The 19852-nt window shown below is 45.8% G+C and overlaps 1 protein-coding gene across 3 annotated transcripts in view; it reads right to left on the bottom strand.

Annotated features, from left to right (window-relative positions):
- STAB2 (stabilin 2) overlaps positions 1 to 19852 on the bottom strand; it is a 172468-nt gene that overhangs the window by 94828 nt on the left and 57788 nt on the right. For all 3 annotated transcript variants that reach the window (XM_086401059.1, XM_086401060.1, XM_086401058.1), the window contains exons 17-25: positions 19559 to 19639; positions 17313 to 17465; positions 15574 to 15636; positions 11597 to 11683; positions 10692 to 10778; positions 8940 to 9051; positions 5712 to 5892; positions 2804 to 2897; positions 1452 to 1610 (exon numbers count right to left, since the gene is read on the bottom strand). In XM_086401059.1, coding sequence (XP_086257185.1) covers positions 1452 to 1610; positions 2804 to 2897; positions 5712 to 5892; positions 8940 to 9051; positions 10692 to 10778; positions 11597 to 11683; positions 15574 to 15636; positions 17313 to 17465; positions 19559 to 19639 — 1017 coding nt within the window. The remainder of the gene's footprint in view (positions 1 to 1451; positions 1611 to 2803; positions 2898 to 5711; positions 5893 to 8939; positions 9052 to 10691; positions 10779 to 11596; positions 11684 to 15573; positions 15637 to 17312; positions 17466 to 19558; positions 19640 to 19852) is intronic.

Raw genomic sequence — 19852 nt, 5'->3', positions numbered from 1 at the left:
TGTTGGCCAAATGGTTGGCAAGAGATAAGAATGCAGTGAGTTCTTTTATGATTAGGACTTCTTCATGGCTACAGTCATGATACACTGTCATCACCTCACTCGGAGCGAAATTAATTTCTAAGAAGTAGCTCATTCTGCCTCAGTGTCCCTTAAATGAGGTTAAGTGAAAGTGATCAACAAACTGTAGAGTGTTACGGAGAAATACAGAGTGAGATCAAGGGAAGACCAAGAGGGAAGTTCTGGAGTCAGACTGTCTGGGTGTGAATTTCACACCACAATTTGGTTTCTGTGTAACATGAGCAAAGTATGTAACTTCTCCATGCCTCAATCTTCTTTTTTATGTAATAGTACCTGTACGGTAGCAAAAGCGAAAAAAAGCAAGTGGGATTACATCAAATGAAAAAGCTTCTGTAGAGCAAAGAAAAGCAACAATAAAATGAAAAGGAAACTTATGGGATGGGAGAAAATAGTTACAAATCATAATCTGTTAAGGGGTTAATATCTAAAATATATGAAGAACTCATATAACTCAACAGCCAAAAAAAAAAAAAAATCCCTGAAAAACCAACCACATTTAAAAAAATGGGTAAAAGATCTGAACAGACATTTTCCCAAAGATGACATATAGATAACCAATAAGTACATGAAAAGATGCTCGACATCACTGATAATCAGAGAAATGCAAATCAAAACCACAATGAGGTATCTCATCTCATATCTGCAAGAAAGGCTATCATCAAAAAGACAAGAAATAATAAAGTGTTGGCGAGGATGTGAAGAAAAGGAATTCTTGTGCACTATTGGTATGAATGCAAATTGGTGCAGTCACTGTGGAAAATAGTATGGAGTTTCCTCAAAAAAGTTAAAAACAGAACTACCATATGTTCCAGCAATTCCACTTCTGGATATTTATCTGAAAAATACAAAAACACTAACTTGATAGGATATGTGTACCCCCATGTTCATTGCAGCTTTATTTACAATAGCCAAGACATGGAAGCAACCAAACTGACAGATTAATGGATAAAGAATATGTGGTGTATGTATACATTAGAATACTATTCGGCCAAAGAAAGAGTGAAATCTTGCCATTTGTAACATCATGGATGGACCTTGAGGACACTATGCTAAGTGAAACAGGTGAGAAAAAGACAAACAACATATGATCTCACGTATATGTGGAATTTAAAAAACAAACAAAACCAAGCTCACAGATATGGAGAACAGATTGGTGGCTGCCAGAGGTGGGGTGTGGGTGAAGGGGTCAAAAGGTAAAAGAAAATATACTGCCTAGTCATAGGTTTGCTGTGACAATTAACTCCTTCCCACTGTCACAAATGATTAAAGAGCTGCAGTAAGTTCTAGCCAGAGTACTTCTGTGTTTAGAGAAAAAAAGAAAATCCACTGCAGGAATCGTGTTTCCGCTTTGCCCTCCACCTCATCATGCCTACCTGCCCGGGGCCTACATACAGGCAGGTTGCATTGTGGTGGCAGCCGCCAGCACTGGGCAGCGAGCAGGGGTTGATCTCTGAGCAATCTCTTCCATCTCCGGTCCATCCCTCACGGCATACGCAGGTGTGGGTCCCCCTGCCAGTTCTGATGCATTCTGCCTACAAGAGGAAAAGCAGCAACAAAGCCTCTGAAACCCCGGGCCAGCCACATGATCGTTAAGCGCAAAAGAAGGATTTCCAGAGGTCCCCTGAAGAGGTATATATTTGCATGGAGTACAAAGGAAATGATTAAAATACACACTTGCATTGAGATCGACGGAAAAGCTAAGATGATTTAAAGAACAAATTGCCTTGTTGTTGGCCAGCTAATGGCCAGCGTTGCTAACATCACTGCCATTTATTGAGTCAGGGACGGTTCTGAATGTTTTGCAGGTGTAAGCCTTCATCTTGAGAAAGGTACTGTGATTATCTCTATTTACAGATAAGGGAACTGAGGCTCAGAGGAGCTAAGTGACTTGCCCAAGGTCACACAGCCATAAAGGGGCATAAACCCAGGTATATAGGATGTTTTAACCCAAGCTCCTATCTGTACGAGTTCCAGGCCTTTCAGGATGACCACCCCAGGAGGCTGAAGGACAGAGTGAGAAGTGCAAGGAGAGCTGTGCAGATGAGGCTGAGTGGGTGAGGCTTGTCCAAAGGGAGTCTGGAGTCGGGCAAGGCACTTGCACCTGATTTCACCATCAGAGCCAGGGGAAGTTCCCGAAGGGGTTTCAGCATGCGGGGGAAACAGAATCTGATCCACTCTGGCTGTGGCTATAGAGAAGCAGCAGGGACAGCAGTTATTAAACTGTAGTGAAACAATGGAGGTGACCTTGGCTAGGTGGTGGTGGTGATATTCCAGAGTTATTAATGAAAGTGATGGTCAGTTTGGGGTACACCGCTGACACCAATAGGTCTTAAGGCAAGTCACTTGATGTCCCTGAGCCTCAGTTTCCTGATCAGTAAAATGGGAATAAACAACATCTGTTTCATTGGGTTGGTGAGAGAAGCAAATGAGATCATGTTACATGAAAGTCACTTGTAAGTTGTAACGTCTGAATCACAAGTTTATGACTAATGATCTAGGCTATCTGATTCTGTTTGTATTTTTAGGAGCCCAAGAGTCCTGGACCCCCAGCACATGTGGATTTCAGAAGTGGAGGGTCACAGAAAGCACCTGGCACCATCTTTAAAACGCAGGGTTCAAGCAAATATGCCTCATGCCATGAAGTCATTCAACACTGCCTTTGGAAGGCCTTCTTTCAGGATTTCCTAAAATACCTGGCAGCCTGGAGATAAAGGGCAACACTCACATAGCGGCTGCAGCCCCCCGGGGTTGATCCTGAACAAGGGTCCATCTCCACACAGAAGCTTCCATCTCCTTCGTATCCTGGTTTGCAAACACAGCTGCAAAGAAGAGTGAGCACAGTCAGCCCCAGAAATACAAGTAGCAACTATCCCCACCCCACTCCCCAAAAGACCAGCTAGCTAGAGGTAGATGGGTTCATGGCTCAGCACTCTGACGCTTTGCCCTTATGAGGGGAGCAAATGGCATAGTGGTCATGGTCACTCCTGGCTCTGTAGTCAGACACACCTGGCTGGGAATCCAGGCCCCACCTTTCAGTGGTTGTGGGACCCTGGGTGAGTCCCTTAACCTTTGGGAGCCTGTTTCCTTATCTGGAAAATGAGTTTAACATCTTTATAAAGCTATGTGTGAAAGTGAAAATGTTAGTTGCTCCGTAGTGTCCGACTCTTTGCGACCCTATGGACCATAGCCTGCCAGGCTCCTCTGTCCATGGGATTCTCCAGGCAAGAATACTGGAGTGGGTGGCCATTCTCTTCTCCAGGGGATCTTTCCAACCAGAGATTGAACCCAGGTGTTCCGAATTGCAGGCAGATGCTTTACTGTCTGAGCCACAGGGAAGTCCATATAACCCCTTAGGGAGATGCATTTCTGTTGCACCACCATGGAGGAGCAAAGCCAGTCTCTCCCTATGCCGCCTGCAGACTGGTAGGGGAGGTTGGCCATAAACAGGGTTGGATGCACTTAACTAGGCAACTCCAAATTAAGAAAAGTGAAAGTCGCTCAGTGTCTGATTCTGTGACGTGATACAGTCCATGGAATTCTCCAGGCCAGAATACTGGAGTGGGTAGCCTTTTCCTTCTCCAGGGGATCTTCCCAACCCAGGGACTGAACCCAGGTCTCCTGCACTGCAGGCAGATTCTTTACCAGCTGAGCCACAGGGGAAGCCCAAATTAAGAAAAGTGCTGCAAAAATGAGGCCAAGAATTCCTCAGGTCTGCATTTTCCAGGAAATTTTTTTGTGTAGGTGCTGCTTTTGAACCATATATTTCCAGAGAGGAAAATTTTCTCTGACTTTCCTCCCCCCAGCCCATTGCATATGTTCAGTTCAGTTCAGATCAGTCACTCAGTCATGTCCGACTCTTCGAGACCCCATGAATCACAGCGCGCCAGGCCTCCCTGTCTATCACCAACTCCCGGATTTCACCCAAACTCATGTCCATCGAGTCGGTGATGCCATCCAGCCATCTCATCCTCTGTCGTCCCCTTCTCCTCCTGCCCCCAGTCCCTCCCAGCATCAGAGTCTTTTCCAATGAGGTGGCCAAAGTACTGGAGTTTCAGCTTTAGCATCATTCCCTCCAAAGAAATCCCAGGGCTGATCTCCTTCAGAATGGACTGGTTGGATCTCTTGCAGTCCAGGGGACTCTCAAGAGTCTTCTCCAACACCACAGTTCAAAAGCATCAATTCATTGGCATTCAGCCTTCTTCACAGTCCAACTCTCACATCCATACATGACCACAGGAAAAACCATAGCCTTGACTAGATGGACCTTTGCTGGCAAAGTAATGTCTCTTCTTTTCAATATGCTATCTAGGTTGGTCATAACTTTCCTTCCAAGGAGGAAGCATCTTTTAATTTCATGGCTGCAGTCACCATCTGTAGTGATTTTGGAGCCCCAAAAAAATAAAGTCTGACACTGTTTCCACTGTTTCCCCATCTATTTCCCATGAAGTGATGGGACCGGATGCCATGATCTTCGTTTTCTGAATGTTGAGCTTTAAGCCAACTTTTTCACTCTCCTCTTTCACTTTCATCAAGAGGCTTTTTAGTTCCTTTTCACTTTCTGCCATAAGGGTGGTGTCATCTGCATATCTGAGGTTACTGATATTTCTCCTGGCAATCTTGATTCCAGCTTGTTTCTTCCAGTCCAGCATTTCTCATGATGTACTCTGCATAAAAGTTAAATAAGCAGGGTGATAATATACAGCCTTGATGTACTCCTTTTCCTATTTGGAACCAGTCTGTTGTTCCATGTCCAGTTCTAGCTGTTGCTTCTTGACCTGCATATAGGTTTCTCAAGAGGCAGGTCAGGTGGTCTGGTATTCCCATCTCTTGAAGAATTTTCCACAGTTTATTGTGATCCACACAGTCAAAGGCTTTGGCATAGTCCATAAAGCAGAAATAGATGTTTTTCTGGAACTCTCTTGCTTTTTTGATGATCCAGCGGATGTTGGCAATTTGATCTCTGGTTCCTCTGCCTTTTCTAAAACCAGCTTGAACATCAGGAAGTTCACGGTTCCCGTATTGCTGAAGCCTGGCCTGGAGAATTTTGAGCATTACTTTACTAGCATGTGAGATGAGTGCAATTGTGCGATAGTTGAGACAACATTAAGACATCAACTGGTGATCCAAAGACCCAGTTTTCCTGTAAGATGTCTTTAATATGGGAGTTATTATTAATGATCTTAGGAAGTAAAAGAGATTTTAAAGGGTTGGAAAGTTGGTGGGTAAATCTTCATTTCTTTCACTTGAGTGATGGCAATTACTGCAGTTTCCATGACTGAAGACCTATGATGTACTAGCCCTGGTGCTGGGTGCTTGGGCATTCAGTTGATCTAACCTCCACAACTGCCCTGCCAGGTATGCAACATCACCCTTATTGTACTGATGAGGAAAGTGAGGCTCAGAGAGGTTAAGTAACTGCCCAAGGTCACACAGCTGGTTAAGTTTCGAAAGTAGGAAGTGCTACAGTTTGAACCCATCTCAGTCTGAGCTTTTCTCCACTAAAGCCATGCTGGCAGCTGGAGAGAATAGGCCTTTGTTTATGGAGAGGTTAGACATGGGTTGGTAGGTCTGCAGGTAACAGGGTGGCACGCCTGTCTGCAGGTAACAGGGTGGCACGCCTGCCTTGCGCCTACCTTGCCGTTCCATCACTGTATTCACAGGTGGCATGGATGTGACAGAACTGCACGTAGGGCCCACAGGCTGAGGTCTGCTTGTGGCAGAATCTCCCCGCAGAGCCGTTCCTGCAGCTCCCAGGAAGGCAGGCGCCTTCGCTGTCAATCCTGTTATCACACGTTCCGAAAATGCACGGACATGCTGAGGGAGAAGGAAAAGGGCCATTCAGGGCTTGGGGACAAGCTTAGCAGTGGGCACATGGGCCACAGAGGAAGTCCCCCATCTTCAACCCCCATCTCCTCACTCCTGTCAGGACAGACCTGGTGGCTGAGCCTGGGAAGACTCTGGGAGCATCTTTGTCCCTGTGCCAGGACAGCTTTCAGAGAGAAGAGCTCGACCTCGGTACTGCTGTGTATGTCTGCGTGTGCGGTGCAGTGGGAGGGGGAGTGTGATGAACGAAAGAGGCCAAGGAACTCAATTTTCACCTACTTCCTGTTGGAGAGTTTAGTCTGACATTTTCTGCCTTCTCTTGAAGATGTTCTGGAGTAAACAGAAGTGATTTCTCCTGCCAGCACAGCCTCTGATGTGCGGCTTATGTATTGTTCTCCACTCTATCATAGCAGACCAGTGCCACTCATGGCCAGTATTTGCACACTGACCTTGTTCTAGGCACTGAACCAGTCTTCAACCTGTACCCTCTCAATTACAGTGTTTCCCTGGTGGCTTAGGCAGTAAAAGAATCTGCCTGCAATGCAGGAGACCTGGGTTTGATCCCTGGGTCAGGAAGATCTCCTGGAGAAGGAAATGGCAACCTACTCCAGTATTCTTGCCTGGGAAATCCCATGGACAGAGAAGCCTGGTGGGCTACAATTCATGAGGTCACAAAGACATGACTTAGCAACCAAACCACTCTCATTCATAGTCACCAGCTTCAAGAGGTAGGTACTTTTACCATTCCCATGTTCAAAATGAGGAAACTGAGCCCAGAGAGGTGATTGTCTAATTTGCCTAACTTGCTGGTGCTTTCCCATACAGGGACTTGAACTCAGACCTTCAACTTCCATTCCAGTTAGTGACCATGAGTCACTAACAGTAGATCAGTAAATCGACTGGCATTTCCACCTGCCTGTTATCATCTTAGCTGCTGATTTTGCTTTTGATTACAAATATTTAAAAATTGCTGCAAAAGCAGCAATTATCAGAGTCAGGCTCACACTCCAGAGATTCTCAAAGGCAGGTGGCAAGGATTTGGGGGTTTGAATATGATCAGAAATGAAGGAATCTGTGGTTTTGCCCCAGAAGGGACTGCGGGGAGAGGAATTAGTGTGGGGGCTTGGAGCCAGCATCCAGGAAAAAGAAACATAGTGAGTGGGGGCTGGAAGAGATTAAAAACAAAAAAGACTTTCCATAAACTTTTATGAAAGTCAGGGCTTAGTTAGCAAGGAATAAGACCCCAGAAAGAAGAGGAAGCTCCCCAGTGTGAGGTGGTGGGCAGTCACAAACCTGGACGAGAGGCTTTGGAGCAGGAAGCCTACCAATCTTTTCCCAGCCTTAGCATCCTGCCTGCTAGCCTCATAAAAATGCCTCTATCAACAGGCTTTGGAATAAGCCCCTATTTTCTTTCCCCTCAGAAACCTTATTTGGCAAAAAGAGCATTGGACTAGGATCGGCAGCCCTGACTCTGCTGGGCTCTGGTGTCCCATCCCTCTTGAGAGGTAGCTGTGAAAATCAGATACAGTAAGAGAGGAGAGGGGCTGTCTGTTCTGTAACAGATGAGTGGAGTTAGCAGTGATAGTAGTAAGAACGGCTTCATTCACTGATTACCTGCTAGGTACGTGCTCTGGGCTAAAGTCCTCAATTATGATCCAACTTAATCAGCCACCTACGAAGTGGGTACAGTATTGTCTCCGTTTTATAAATGGGGAAACTGAGCTTCAGTGAGAGACTTTTTCTAAGGTCTCAGATTTTTTTTTTTTTACTGTGCCACATGGCTGGTGGGAACTTAATTCTCTGACCAGGGATAGAACCTATGCCCTCAGCAGTGAAAGCACGGAGTCCTAAGCACTGGACTACCAGGGAATTCCCTTTAAGGTCACAGAGCCAGTAAGTTTCAGAATGGAGCTTTAACTTCATGTTGGTCTGATTCCACAGCAAGCTCTGAACTATTCATTTTTTTTCCCCATCAAGTTCTGATCTCAGCTTGGTGGTGGTGGTGGTGTAGTCACTAAGTTGTGTCCAACTCTTTTGAACCATGGACTATAGCCTGCCAGGCTTCTCTGTCCATGGGGTTTTCCAGGCAAGGTTACTGGAGTGGGTTGCCATTTCCTTCTCCAGGGGATCTTCCTGACTCAGGGATCAAACCCAGGTCTCCTGCATTGCTGGCAGATTCTTTACCGACTGAGCCACCAAGGAAGCCATTTTTTTCTCCCCAGCGAGTTCTAATCTTAGCTTAGATACACAGAGATGTATATTTTTATTTATATACTTATATATTCACATTGTATTATTTTTAAGAACAATGTATTTTCTAAGATTATATAGCTGTATATTTTTAAATACCTAGTACTGTAGAACTTTCTACATGTTCTCTGAGTTTCCTGACATTTATGTCACTGAACTTAGCATAACGGCAACAGTGCCAGCAATAATAGATAAGAATAACAATAATAGATAAGAATAACAATAATAGATAAGAATAACAATAATAGATAATAATATTGGTAGTGCATACTAGGTGCCAGGCATTGTTCTCGGGCAAGTGTTTTCCATTTATAACTTGTACTAGCCTTATGAGGTAGTTACCGATATGACTCTCATTTTATAGATGAGGAAACGGAGGCCTAACTAACCCAAGGCCACACATTTAGCAAAGGGAGGAGCTGACGGAAGACGACTGCTTGAAAGGTGGGGAGGCTGTGTGCTGCTACGAAGTCCATGATCAGTTCAGGTACATGGGAAACCCTACATGACTGGTTTTTAAAGGTGCTCTTGGGTCAGTGGTGCTGACATCCCAGGGCACTTGTTAAGAGATGCAAATCCCCAGGGTACCACTCAGGCCTTCTATCTCAGAGCTCTGTGAGGGGGCTCAGCAACCTGGCACATGCTAGCATTTGGGACCCAAGGGCTTAAGAACTGCCCTGTGGTAGGGGCACCCACCAAGCCAAGGGGCACCCAACGCCAGGATTGCACCGCAGAGCCGTGGGGACCCTGGCTAAGGAGCAGAAGGCAGCTCTGGAAACGACACTTACTTTTGTCACACCGAGGTCCGTATTTACTGGGGTCTGAACAGAACTGGCACCGGGAGCCTCGGAAGCCATCCTGGCAAACACACGTCCCGTTGCCATCAAGGCCGTCGGTGCACTGGGAACAAAGACAGGGCCCCTGGCCGTCAGGACAACACACCTCCCATCCCCTGCCCCTGGCCAGGAGTCCCAGATGCTTGTTTCCTGACCTGCTTCTTTGACTCAGATTCAGTTCTGCTTGAAATGACTCTCTGGGAACCCTTGTGGAAAGTGGAGCCGTGGGTATTAGGTACAAAGCTAAGACAGTGACATATAGGAATCCCAAGCCAGGATTCAGAACTTTACAGGAAGTCATTTGAGGGGGGCCAGTCACAACTGGAACCTCTACACAATGCTTAAGGGTCAGACTGATAAACCTCCAACCTTCAGAATGAAGGCCAGCCTTTCTCTGCAGATTCTCACGTGCTCAGCTATGTGACTCCAAATGGCAGTTTGTCCCTTCAGTGTGCGCGTTTTGCCCCCTAGCTCTCCAGCAATTTCAAGGTTAGATTTGTATTGATTGACATGCATCACAATAGGGCTTGTGGCCCCAAACAGATCTCCCAGCTACAGAGGTTAATTCGTAGCAGCTTCGCCCTATTACCCTCGCCTGTGTGGTGTCCCCCTTGGTGGTCAGGCAGTTTTTCCTTCCCCTTGAAAGAGGCATATTTTTGACATGGATTTCTTATATGTGCAGATTCATAATTTCCCCAAACGAACCACAGCCTCTTTACCTTTGTTTGTTCAGCCCTGGCCTCCATGCTAGATGAGTCAGGTTCTGGCTCTTACACTTCATTAAGCCAGGTTTTGTAGATGGGCTAAAAAAGCATTCACTGAGCAGTTTTTCTTTTTTTTTTTTTTTAAAGAATAACAAAATTTTGATCCTAAAAAATCTTGAAACATCAATACAGGCCAACAATTCTATCTCCCACAGGAGGAAAGTGGGGTCCATAAAGCCTTGCTGAGTTGTTCAAGGTCATGCCCTCAGCAGAAGGAAAGCGGGCCAGAAGGGACCTTGCCAGACACCCTGCCCACTGCCACTCCCCCAGGAAAGATTCCTTCTCCTGCAGACATCTTCTGTTCTTTTAGCAACTGGTCTGTTTCTTTTGTTCCCTGGGAACCATGACTGGCATTGAATCATTTCTTGGTTTAATGGTTTTAAGATTTCTTTTTTTTGACTTAACACAGGTCAGAAACATTACTTTGCTGGCAAAGGTCTGTCTAGTCAAAGCTATGGTGTTTCCAGTAGTCATGTATGGATGTGAGAGTTGGACCATAAAGAAAGCTGGATGCCAAAGAATTGATGTTTTTGGACTGTGGTTTTGGAGAAGACTCTTGAGAGTCCCTTGGACTGCAGGGAGGTGAAACCCGTTAATCCTAAAGGAAATCAATCCTGAATATTTACTGGAAGGATTGATAGTGAAGCTGAAGCTCCAATACTTTGGCCACCTGATGCAAAGAGCCGACTCATTAGAAAAGACCCTGATGCTGGCAAAGATTGAGGGCAGGAGCAGAAGGGGACGACAGAGGATGTGATGGTTGGTTGGCATCACAGACTCAATGGACATGAGTTTGAGCAAACTCTGGGAAATAGCGAAGGACAGGGAAGCCTGGCGTGCTTCAGTCCATGGCGTTGAAAAGAGTCCAATGAACAACTGAACAACAACAACACAGGTCAACCTCAGCCTTTGTGAAAAAGTAAGCCTCAGCCCTCATCACCTGCCCGTTCCCGGAGCACGGATTCGAGAAGCCTCCTGGGCACTGGTTGCAGTCTGGCCCGTAGAAGCCTTTGCAGCATTTTGGAATCTGAAAAACAAAATGCATGTTGCCTTTTTGAATCCAAAGCAGAGTGCCAGTTCCTCAAAGGAAATTCATTTTATTCATTTTCATTTCGATTACAATCACAAACAGTATCGGCCTCCTCCCCTCCCCAGGAGAATGCCTTTTTCTCGGGTGGATGACAGCGTGGCTTGTGCTCAGCCATCAGTTCACCGTGAACCTCCTGAGGGCTGCCCCTGGCTGCCTGCCCGGCTCTGGCACCGTACGAGCAAGAGAGACACGGGCTTGTGCTCATGGAGCCTGTGTTCCAGCTAGTCAGGGAAGACACAAATAATAAATTTAAAAAAAAAGAAGATTTGAGAGAGTGGTATGTGCTGGGAAAATGAAGTGCTGTTATCAAGTGGTGGCTGGGGACAGAGGTGTGGGGACACTGGGGGGCCACTGTGGATTGGGTGGTGACAGAGGAAGCGATGGCGGAATGGAGACTTGAGAGATGAGTCAGCCCCGAGAAAACCTGGAAAAGCATTCTGAGGGAGGAACTAGCAAAGGCACACATGCTGAGGTAGGAATGAGGTGGGAGCCACGCCAGGGGCACTGCTGAGTGTGCACCAGGTAGGGGAGTGTCAGGGGTGTGGGCTCTGTATTAAGAGCCATAGGAACCATGGGATGGATGCAAAGATGCAGGGAACTCTGCTCAAAGCTTCCTTTGCAGGAAAATGTGGTCAAGCTCCCACTGGCAACCTCTGATTCACAGACCCTGGGGCCTAAGAACTGCCCAGCCTGCTGGCTTCTGTATGGGCCTTGGTGGCCTGGATGAGGTCCTCGGCCACACACACATGCCTCACCTTCATGGTGGCATTACAGTATCTGGCACATCCATTCTTCGGGCTCCTGATTCGGCCGGTGTAGATACACTTGTGAACAAAGAGTGTCTGGAAGAAAGTCAAGAAGAAAAAGCATTGCAGTCTGCATTTTGAGGTCATCTGGACATCACTTGGCTTCTCTATACACTAGATGATGTATTTCCTCCAGTTTACCATCGATGCCAGCATAGAGCACTAAAGTACACAGCTCACACGGGTCCAGGCAGAACTCAGTCACCTGTTAGGCCTCTGTTTCCTTGTTGGGAGAATACAGGCCAGGGTTTGCATGGTGACCTGGGGCATAGATACATTTTGTCCCCTCTTGTGTCCTGGCAGACATTGCTGATCGATCTGGGAACATGTTCCTGTGCATCGTGGGTGTGGTTTAGCCCTCCTTCCAATTAATAACCAGCTCTAACCTCCTCCTGGACAAAGGAGCCTGAAGGGCTACCGTCCACAGGGTTGCAAAGAGTCAGACATGACTGAAGCAGCTTAGCGCACACACACAAAACCTCCTATTCAGAAATTCTGGAGCTATTAGAGATTTCCATCCTAGTTTGTACAAAGATCTACCAAACAAAACAGTGCAGTCTGTGGATTATAGGGGCAGATTTCCTACCATTCTCTAACCTCTGATACCCACTCAGAATGACTGAGAACTACCATTTATTGAGAACCTCCTAGGGCCAGACACACTGCCCATAGGAGATCATCATTATTTAACTGTGTGGCTATTTCTCATCCCTTTTCTTAATAGATGAGGCAACTGAGGCCTGGACTGGTTAAATCTTCTTTCTAGGAAACACTACTGGTAAGTGGTAAGTCGAGAGAATGGGTCTTACCACCTACTAACTTTAAGATCTCAGAGGCAAGTCATACTGCTTCCTGTGCCTCAAGCTGCCTAATCTGTGAAATGGGACAAAAGTGCTGATCTCAACTTTAATCCTGAGCATTTAATCTGTGGCTCAAATTTTATGTTAGATAAAAACTAGTATCGAGGTACTCCTCATCTTAGTCTCTTACACAGGAAGAGAGCAATGAAAACTTCCACAGTCAGTAAAATCCTAAAATCTTAGATGTCTGGAGGAATTCTGAGGTCACTGAGGAAGAAGTACTCAACTCTCTTCTTTGGCTGTCAGGATACTTAGCCAAATACAGACCACAGGAGCCTGGGAGGGGCAGTTTGGGGCTCTCTGGGCTCTGACCCATGCATCTCATTTCTTCCTTTCCTCTCTTGCTTCTCTTTCCTTGGGCAGAGGCAATGTAGGCTCATGGTCTGTGCCTACCAGCTGTGTGACCTTGTGCGAGGGCTGTTATGTCTCCTCGCCTTAGTTCTCAGGTTATCCACTGGTATGATAAGGTGCCTCTCTTGCAGGCTCGCTGCACAGAGCATTTAGAACAGTGTCTGGCACACAGCAATCACTGGGATGCCAGTCACCACAGTCTCCTCTCCCCCCTCCCTCTCCACAACCACTGGTTGACAGCATCCTGCAGGACGCAGGGGCGCTGGCTTCACGGAGCAAATATCTGAACACTTATGCCTATTTTAGTGTGTGTGTGTTTGTTTCTTTATGAAGTGCTCCACAGTAGGATTGTGTAAACTCATCACTCTCTTTAGCCATCTATTCTAGTGTGGGATGAACTCTCTAGTTGGGAAGGTCTTTCTTAGGACAAACTTAGAGGCAGGAATTTCTGTCATCAATTTTATCTTCAAATTTGTTGCTTTAACAACCAGTAGAGTACTTACCTGGCCTATGAATTATGGATCGTTGTACCATGGTCTGTTTTCCTTTTTAGATTAGAACTTCTCAGGACAAAAACGAAACAATATCTTATTCATCATTATGCCCCCTGGTGTAGCTATAGTTGTTGTTTTAGTTGCTAGGTTGTGTCTTTAGAACCCCGTGGGCTGTAGTTCACCAGTCTCCCCATCCATGGGATTTCCCAAGCAAGAATACTGGACTGGGTTGCCATTTCCTTCTCCAGGAGATCCTCCTGACAGGAATCAAACCTGGGATTCCTGCATTGCACGCAGATTCTTTACCACTTAGCTGCCAGGTAAGCCCTTATGCTCCTTAACCAACTCTATATTCCTCAGTAGACATGGTGTGGAATTCAATGAAGCATCACAAGGTTTTGATGGTTCTAGTGTCATTTTCTTGATATTTCATTTATTTCTCTCCAGAAAGATGCCTGGGAAGAGCAGACACCAATGAAGTGTAGCAGAACATGCCCCCTCCAAATGTGCCATATGGATTATTTTGAGCTAAAGGCACTTGAAAATAGCAGATACAAAAAACTTGTACACAAGTTTAAGACATATAACATAGTGATAATGACTTGATATAGGTATATATTGTGAAATATATTTCACATTTTAGTTACTTTTCCACAGTTACCTATCTTTGTTCAACCTACTCTATAAACATTTGGGTTTTGCTATTTCTCTGGGTCTTCATTCTCCTATGGAAGCTCCTGTGTTCAGTTGCTAAGTCATGTCCAACTCTTTGCGACTCCATGGACTGTAGCCCACCAGGCTCAGACTCTGTCCATGGGATTTCCTAGGCAAGAATACTGGAGTGGGTTGTCATTTCCTTCTCCAATGGAAACTCCTATGTACATGCGAAATGCTGGGCTAGATGGAGCACAAGCTGGAACCAAGATTGCCAGGAGAAATATCAATAACCTCAGATACACAGATGACACTACCCTTATGGCAGAAAGCGAAGAAGAACTAAAGAGCCTCTTAATGAAACTGAAAGAGAAGAGTGAAAAAGTTGGCTTAAAACTCAACATTCAGAAAAGGAAGATATGGCACCTGGTCCTATCACTTCATGGCAAATAGACGGGGAAACAGTGGAAACAGTGACAGATTTTATTTTTTGGGCTCCAAAATCACTGTAGATGGTGACTGCAGCCATGATATTAAAAGACATTTGCTTCTTGGAAGAAAAGTTATGACCAACATAGACAGCATATTAAAAAGCAGAGACATTACTTTGCCGACAAAGGACCATTTAGTCAAAGCTATGGTTTTTCCAGTGGTCATGTATGGATGTGAGAGTTGGACTATAAAGAAAGCTGAGTGCCGAGGAATTGATGCTTTTGAACTGTGGTGTTGGAGAAGACTCAAGAGTCCCTTGGACTGCAAGGAGATCCAACCAGTCCATCCTAAAGGAGATTAGTCCGGAATATTCATTGGAAGGACTGATGCTGAAGCTGAAACTCCAATACTTTGGCCACCTAATGTGAAGAACTGACTCATTGGAAAAGACCCTGATGCTGGGAAAGATTGAGGGCAGGAGGAGAAGGGGATGACAGAGGATGAGATGGTTGGATGGCACCACGGACTCAATGGACATGAGTTTGAGCAAGCTCCAGGAGTTGGTGTTGGACAGGGAGGCCTGGCGTGCTGCAGTCCATGGGATCACAAAGAGTTGGACACAACTGAGTCACTTAACTGATGTACGTGTAAAAAAAAAATTGTGCTTTTCTCCTGTTAGTTTATCTTATATCAACTCAATTTGCAGGCCCAGCCAGGGTCTTGCAGACCCCAAGAGGGTGGAGGTAAAGTTTTGTCTCTCTTAAACAAACAATGGATTTTATTTAAGAGGAAGATTAGAGAGGGAATGTTTACTGAGTGGCTATTTGATCCAGGCATTGCACTTGGGTTTTTATCTATGCTAATCCTGCTTCTACTGTGGATGTTGCTATTATTATTACTACTCACAGATAAGAAAATTAGAGTAAAAATGTGAAGCAACTTACCTTGGATAAGTGAGCAAGAGCTCAAACACAGATCTGTGAGCTATCTTTCTACCATCCCCCCAGACAGAGCAGGCTAAGAGCCAATCCTAGTTGGAATGATTATCTTTTAAGAGGGAAGGTGGGAAGGATGAGAAATCACACCCGTGGGGTTGCTGGGGTGATGTGTGCTTCTCTGAAGCTGTCACACTCACTGTGGGCTCGGAGTCGGCGGGACATTTGCTCCGGTACACCAGGGAACAGCTCACACATGTGCCCTGGAAGGAAGGACAGGGATCAGTGCAGGGGTCCCTATAAGAAGCAGCAGCAGGCCACTGCATCTGGCCTTATGTCTCCTTATGCCCCTTATAAAGGTGGTCCCACTAGCATCCCACTCTTGGCCCCTCTCCCTGCCCCTACTGCCTCCTCCCTAGAGAGGAGTGATGTCAACTCCAGAGAGGTTTGGGAGAAGTAACTAGGTCTGCTCAGAGAAGCCCCTTCCTCATCCTCTTTCAGGTTCAGACTGTCTGCAGGCCTCAGGCTTCTGGTCAACCCTCAGCCATGTAGGGAGGCCCCTGCCCCTGAGGGGACACTGCAGTTGCCCACCTGTTCCAAGGACAAAGCATTAGCATTGACTACACACTCAAGTCCCTCTGACTTCGCTACTGGGTTCTTTGCTTCAGCAGGTCAACCTTGGGCTTCCTAACCAGTTTCCAGTTGGTCTGGGTGAGGGGCCAGCAGGATATCGGTGGGTAGGAGGAAGACAGGGTCAAGGTATCTCTGTCTTGCTCCCTCTCTGCTCGAGTGCCATCCCTCCAGCTCCTGGTGGACACCTCTTCTTCCCTTTGCCCTGCTCCCAGTGGCCGCAGGTGATTCCCCCTCCTACCCACCCTTGATTCTCTGTTGTATTGGTTTCCTGCCACTGCTTCTCCTTGGATGGCCCAGCATCACTTGCTTGTTTCCTCAGCCCTGCCCACCCCTCTGTCACAGATTCTTAATTAAAGTCTCTTCATTTGAACCACTGGGATAAATTCTGTATCTGGCAGGGATCTTATTAATTAAACCTCTAAATCTAAGTATACATGCCCAAAGGCAGCTATGGGTTCTGAAAACAGATTTCTAGAAGGGACTAGCTATGCCTACTGTTTACTAGCCCTCAATACCTTCTAGAGAATTCACTGCTACTTTTAATAGATCTAATCAGAACAACCCTAAACCAGAGCACATTGGTTTGATTTAAATCCAGATAAAACAGTAAAAGAAGACTTCATTCTAAGGCAGCTATGGGGAAGCTCTTCTTATTTAACTAAAATTCTTTGGGTTGTGGCTCAAGCCCACATCTTGATTCTTTTTTGGGGGGGCGGAAATGGAGAATAAGCTCTTGAACAATTTGCAGGAAAGACTTGATGGGAGTCAACAGTTAGACTTGTTTAGAGCTCTCCCACCCTGAGCAGCTGTTGTTCAAGTTCAGGGAAGGAAGTCTGTGGAAGACAAGGGCAGCTGTGACTCCCCGCCTTGTTGTGGGGTGGCTCTGGTCCAGGTTGTTCAAAAGCTTGTTGAAATTTAGTTGTTCTGATTAAAACCAGCTGAGCCAAAAAGTTGCAATGGAAATAGGAAACCCTGATTTTGGACTTCGGGCTTCCAGAACTGTTTAGAGAATAAATTTTTGTTACTTTGAGTCACTTGTTTTGTGGTAACTTGTTGTGGCAGCTTTAGAAAATGAATATACCAGGGTAGCAATGGTTAGTGTGGAAATTCCCCCAGGAATTTTGGTTTGTGTTCAATGAAATAGGACCTCAGGTCCCGCTGCCTCTTCATGAAGACAGAAAATCCTTTAGAACAAGGCTCCCGTGTGAGACTCTCCCTGTCAGTTCCCTCAGAATCAGGAGGACGGAATGGTCTGCTCTGTGAGGGCTCTTTAGGGTTCCCTTATTGAGTTCCCTAGTTTCCTTACCAGTCTCATCTCCCTCTTTGTTTCATCACATCGATGGGGCAGGATTGGGATGATGGAGGGAGGTATGAGGACTCCAGTCAGTGTGTAAATCCGGCCGTTTTTGGCAGCGACCTCCATTTCTTCCAGTGCCACACCATTTGCCAGAATCTGTCCCTGGAGAGAAACAACACCATCTTTCATCTTTCTGCCTGAGGAGCGCTGGTAGCCCCCAGGCAGATCTGAATGGTGGCAGCTTCCTGAAAGAGCCTTCAACTTCACTTAACTTTCTGCTGAGGGGAGGACTGTGGTTAGAAGGGCTTGGCTGACAGGGAGAGATGAATCTGTTGAATGAATTCTCAACTGATTCTAAGCAAGGATGTCCTTGCAGAAATGGTCCTTGGACTGGGGAGGAGGTATAACTATTTGAGTTCTATGATATATTTGCTATGAGACCTTGGGCAAACTGTTTTACCCCCATGGTGAAATGGAGATCCATTTGTTCAGATACATTGGAGCAACTCTACTTTGGGGTCTCAGGAGATATCAGTGAACAAACTCAGACAAGTTCCTGCTTATGTTGTAGGCGAGGGAGCAGAAAATGAACAAATTGGCAAAGAATTCTGATCTCTACTTTCCTTCCAAATCTCACTGGGTGATACTAATGGCAACACCATCCTTCTGGTGGCTCCAGTCAGAAGCTCAGGAAACATCTCTGGCTTCCTCTTTCCTCATCCCCCATTGGATCCCTCAGCAAATTCTGCTGGTCTCCTTCAAAACACCTTCGGAATTCAACCACTCCTTACTAGGTCTCAGCTACCACTCTGCTCTCAGTTACCATCATTCCTTCTATTTAACTAAAAAACTCTGACACAAATTCTAAAGGTTATTTTCTACTTACAGTTATTAGAAAATAATGACTCCGCTCCCCAGGTTGTGTAATACATCCTTAAGCCTGTCTTTTGCCCAGTAATGTGTACCTCTAATTTTGCCCCTTTCCCTGTCTCCCCGCTCGTTACTGCCCCTCTTCTCTGAGTTATTACATTCCCTCCTAAATAGTCTCCCCGGATGTATGTCCGATCACATCATTCCACAGCTCAAAATCCTCTAGTGGCTTTTTATCTCTTTTAAACTAAGAGCCTTCATCCTTGCCCTGAGTTTTTAGGCCACGTGTGACCTGACCGCACCTCTCCTTCTCCCTCTTACCGCCTGGACCTCCTCCGACCTCACTCCTCCTGTCCCTCTGTTCTGGCCCCGAGGACCTCGCTGTTCCTCGATCAGGCCGGCACGCTCCTTGCTTTGCACTTTTGCACTCTCTGTTTCCTCTCTCTGGAATACTCTTCCCCCAGGTACTCACAGTGCCTATTCCTTCATTTCCATCAGGTCTTTGCTCACATGTTTTCTTGTCCATGAGGATTTCTTAGACACTGTATCTAAAATGTCAGCCCCATTCCCACTTTCTATTTCCCATCTTTGCTTTGCTGTTTTTTTTTTTTACCTTAACACTTACTACTCTGATATACGATATATTTAATTTGCTTATGATCTATCATCTTATTTACTAGAATGAAAGTCCCATGCAACCAGGGACTTTTATCTGTTTGTTCCAAACTTGAGGGCATGGCACATTCTTGGCACCCAACAGAAACTTGTTGAAAGGTTGAAGGGGCATCACCATCACCATCCATAGTGAACCAACAGGAGACATAATCTCTCTGCTGCCAGATTTCTGCTAATATTACAACCCTGAGAAGTTAGCTGAATAACACTGCCTTCTTTGAGGTTCTTACATAAGTCATGTTCCCTCCCACCTCAGGACCTTTGCACCTGCTTTGCCTTCTGCCTGGAACTTGCTCCTACTCATCCTTTGAAGCATCATCTCCTGACTGAGGACTTCTAGAACCCCGGATCTGCTGTCTACTCCTGTTGCTGCTTCTGCTGCTCCAGAGCCCTCTTAACTTCCTCATGGGAGCCCTGTTATAATTGTAACTAAATAACTAACTGGTCACTAATTAGTTGCTTAAGGGTTGTTTTCCTTGCTGGAATGTAGGCCTGTCTTTTCCACATCTTTATCCTTGGCTTCTAGTTTAGACTCACACACTTGGAGTTGCTCAGCAGATATTTGCGGAAAGCCATAATGAATGAATGAAGCAATCACAAAGAGCCGAAGCCTGTGAATTAGTGTTGAGGTAGGATAACCCGATGGACAGCCATAAGCAGAGGAAAAAACACATGTGAGCAATGACACCAGAGACAGAGTTTTCACTTACATTGTTGGTTGTGTTAAATCTTATGATCTGGTTGGCCATGCTCCTGATGTGAGGGGTCGAAATGAGTGTGGCCACTTCCAGCTGCAAGAACAAGAGAACAATAGAGATACTGAGAGCAGTACCCAGAGTCTTCACTGGAAAAAATAACTTGAAAGTTTATGAAATAAGTGATGGGAGCTTTCTGCAATGGGTTTGGAAGAGTTCTTAGATGACAGGTTCATTATTCACATAAGCATGCGCCTCAGAGCTAAGATAATAAATAATTGTCCCACATTCTCTAGCACTAAAATATTG

The sequence above is a fragment of the Bos grunniens genome, chromosome 5 (assembly GCF_055505025.1).
Source record: "Bos grunniens cultivar Pamir isolate PY7600 chromosome 5, Bosgru_T2T1.0, whole genome shotgun sequence".
Classification (NCBI taxonomy): Eukaryota; Metazoa; Chordata; class Mammalia; order Artiodactyla; family Bovidae; genus Bos; species Bos grunniens.
Note: the sequence above shows the minus strand (reverse complement) of the source record. Positions and strands in the feature narration are given on the sequence as shown.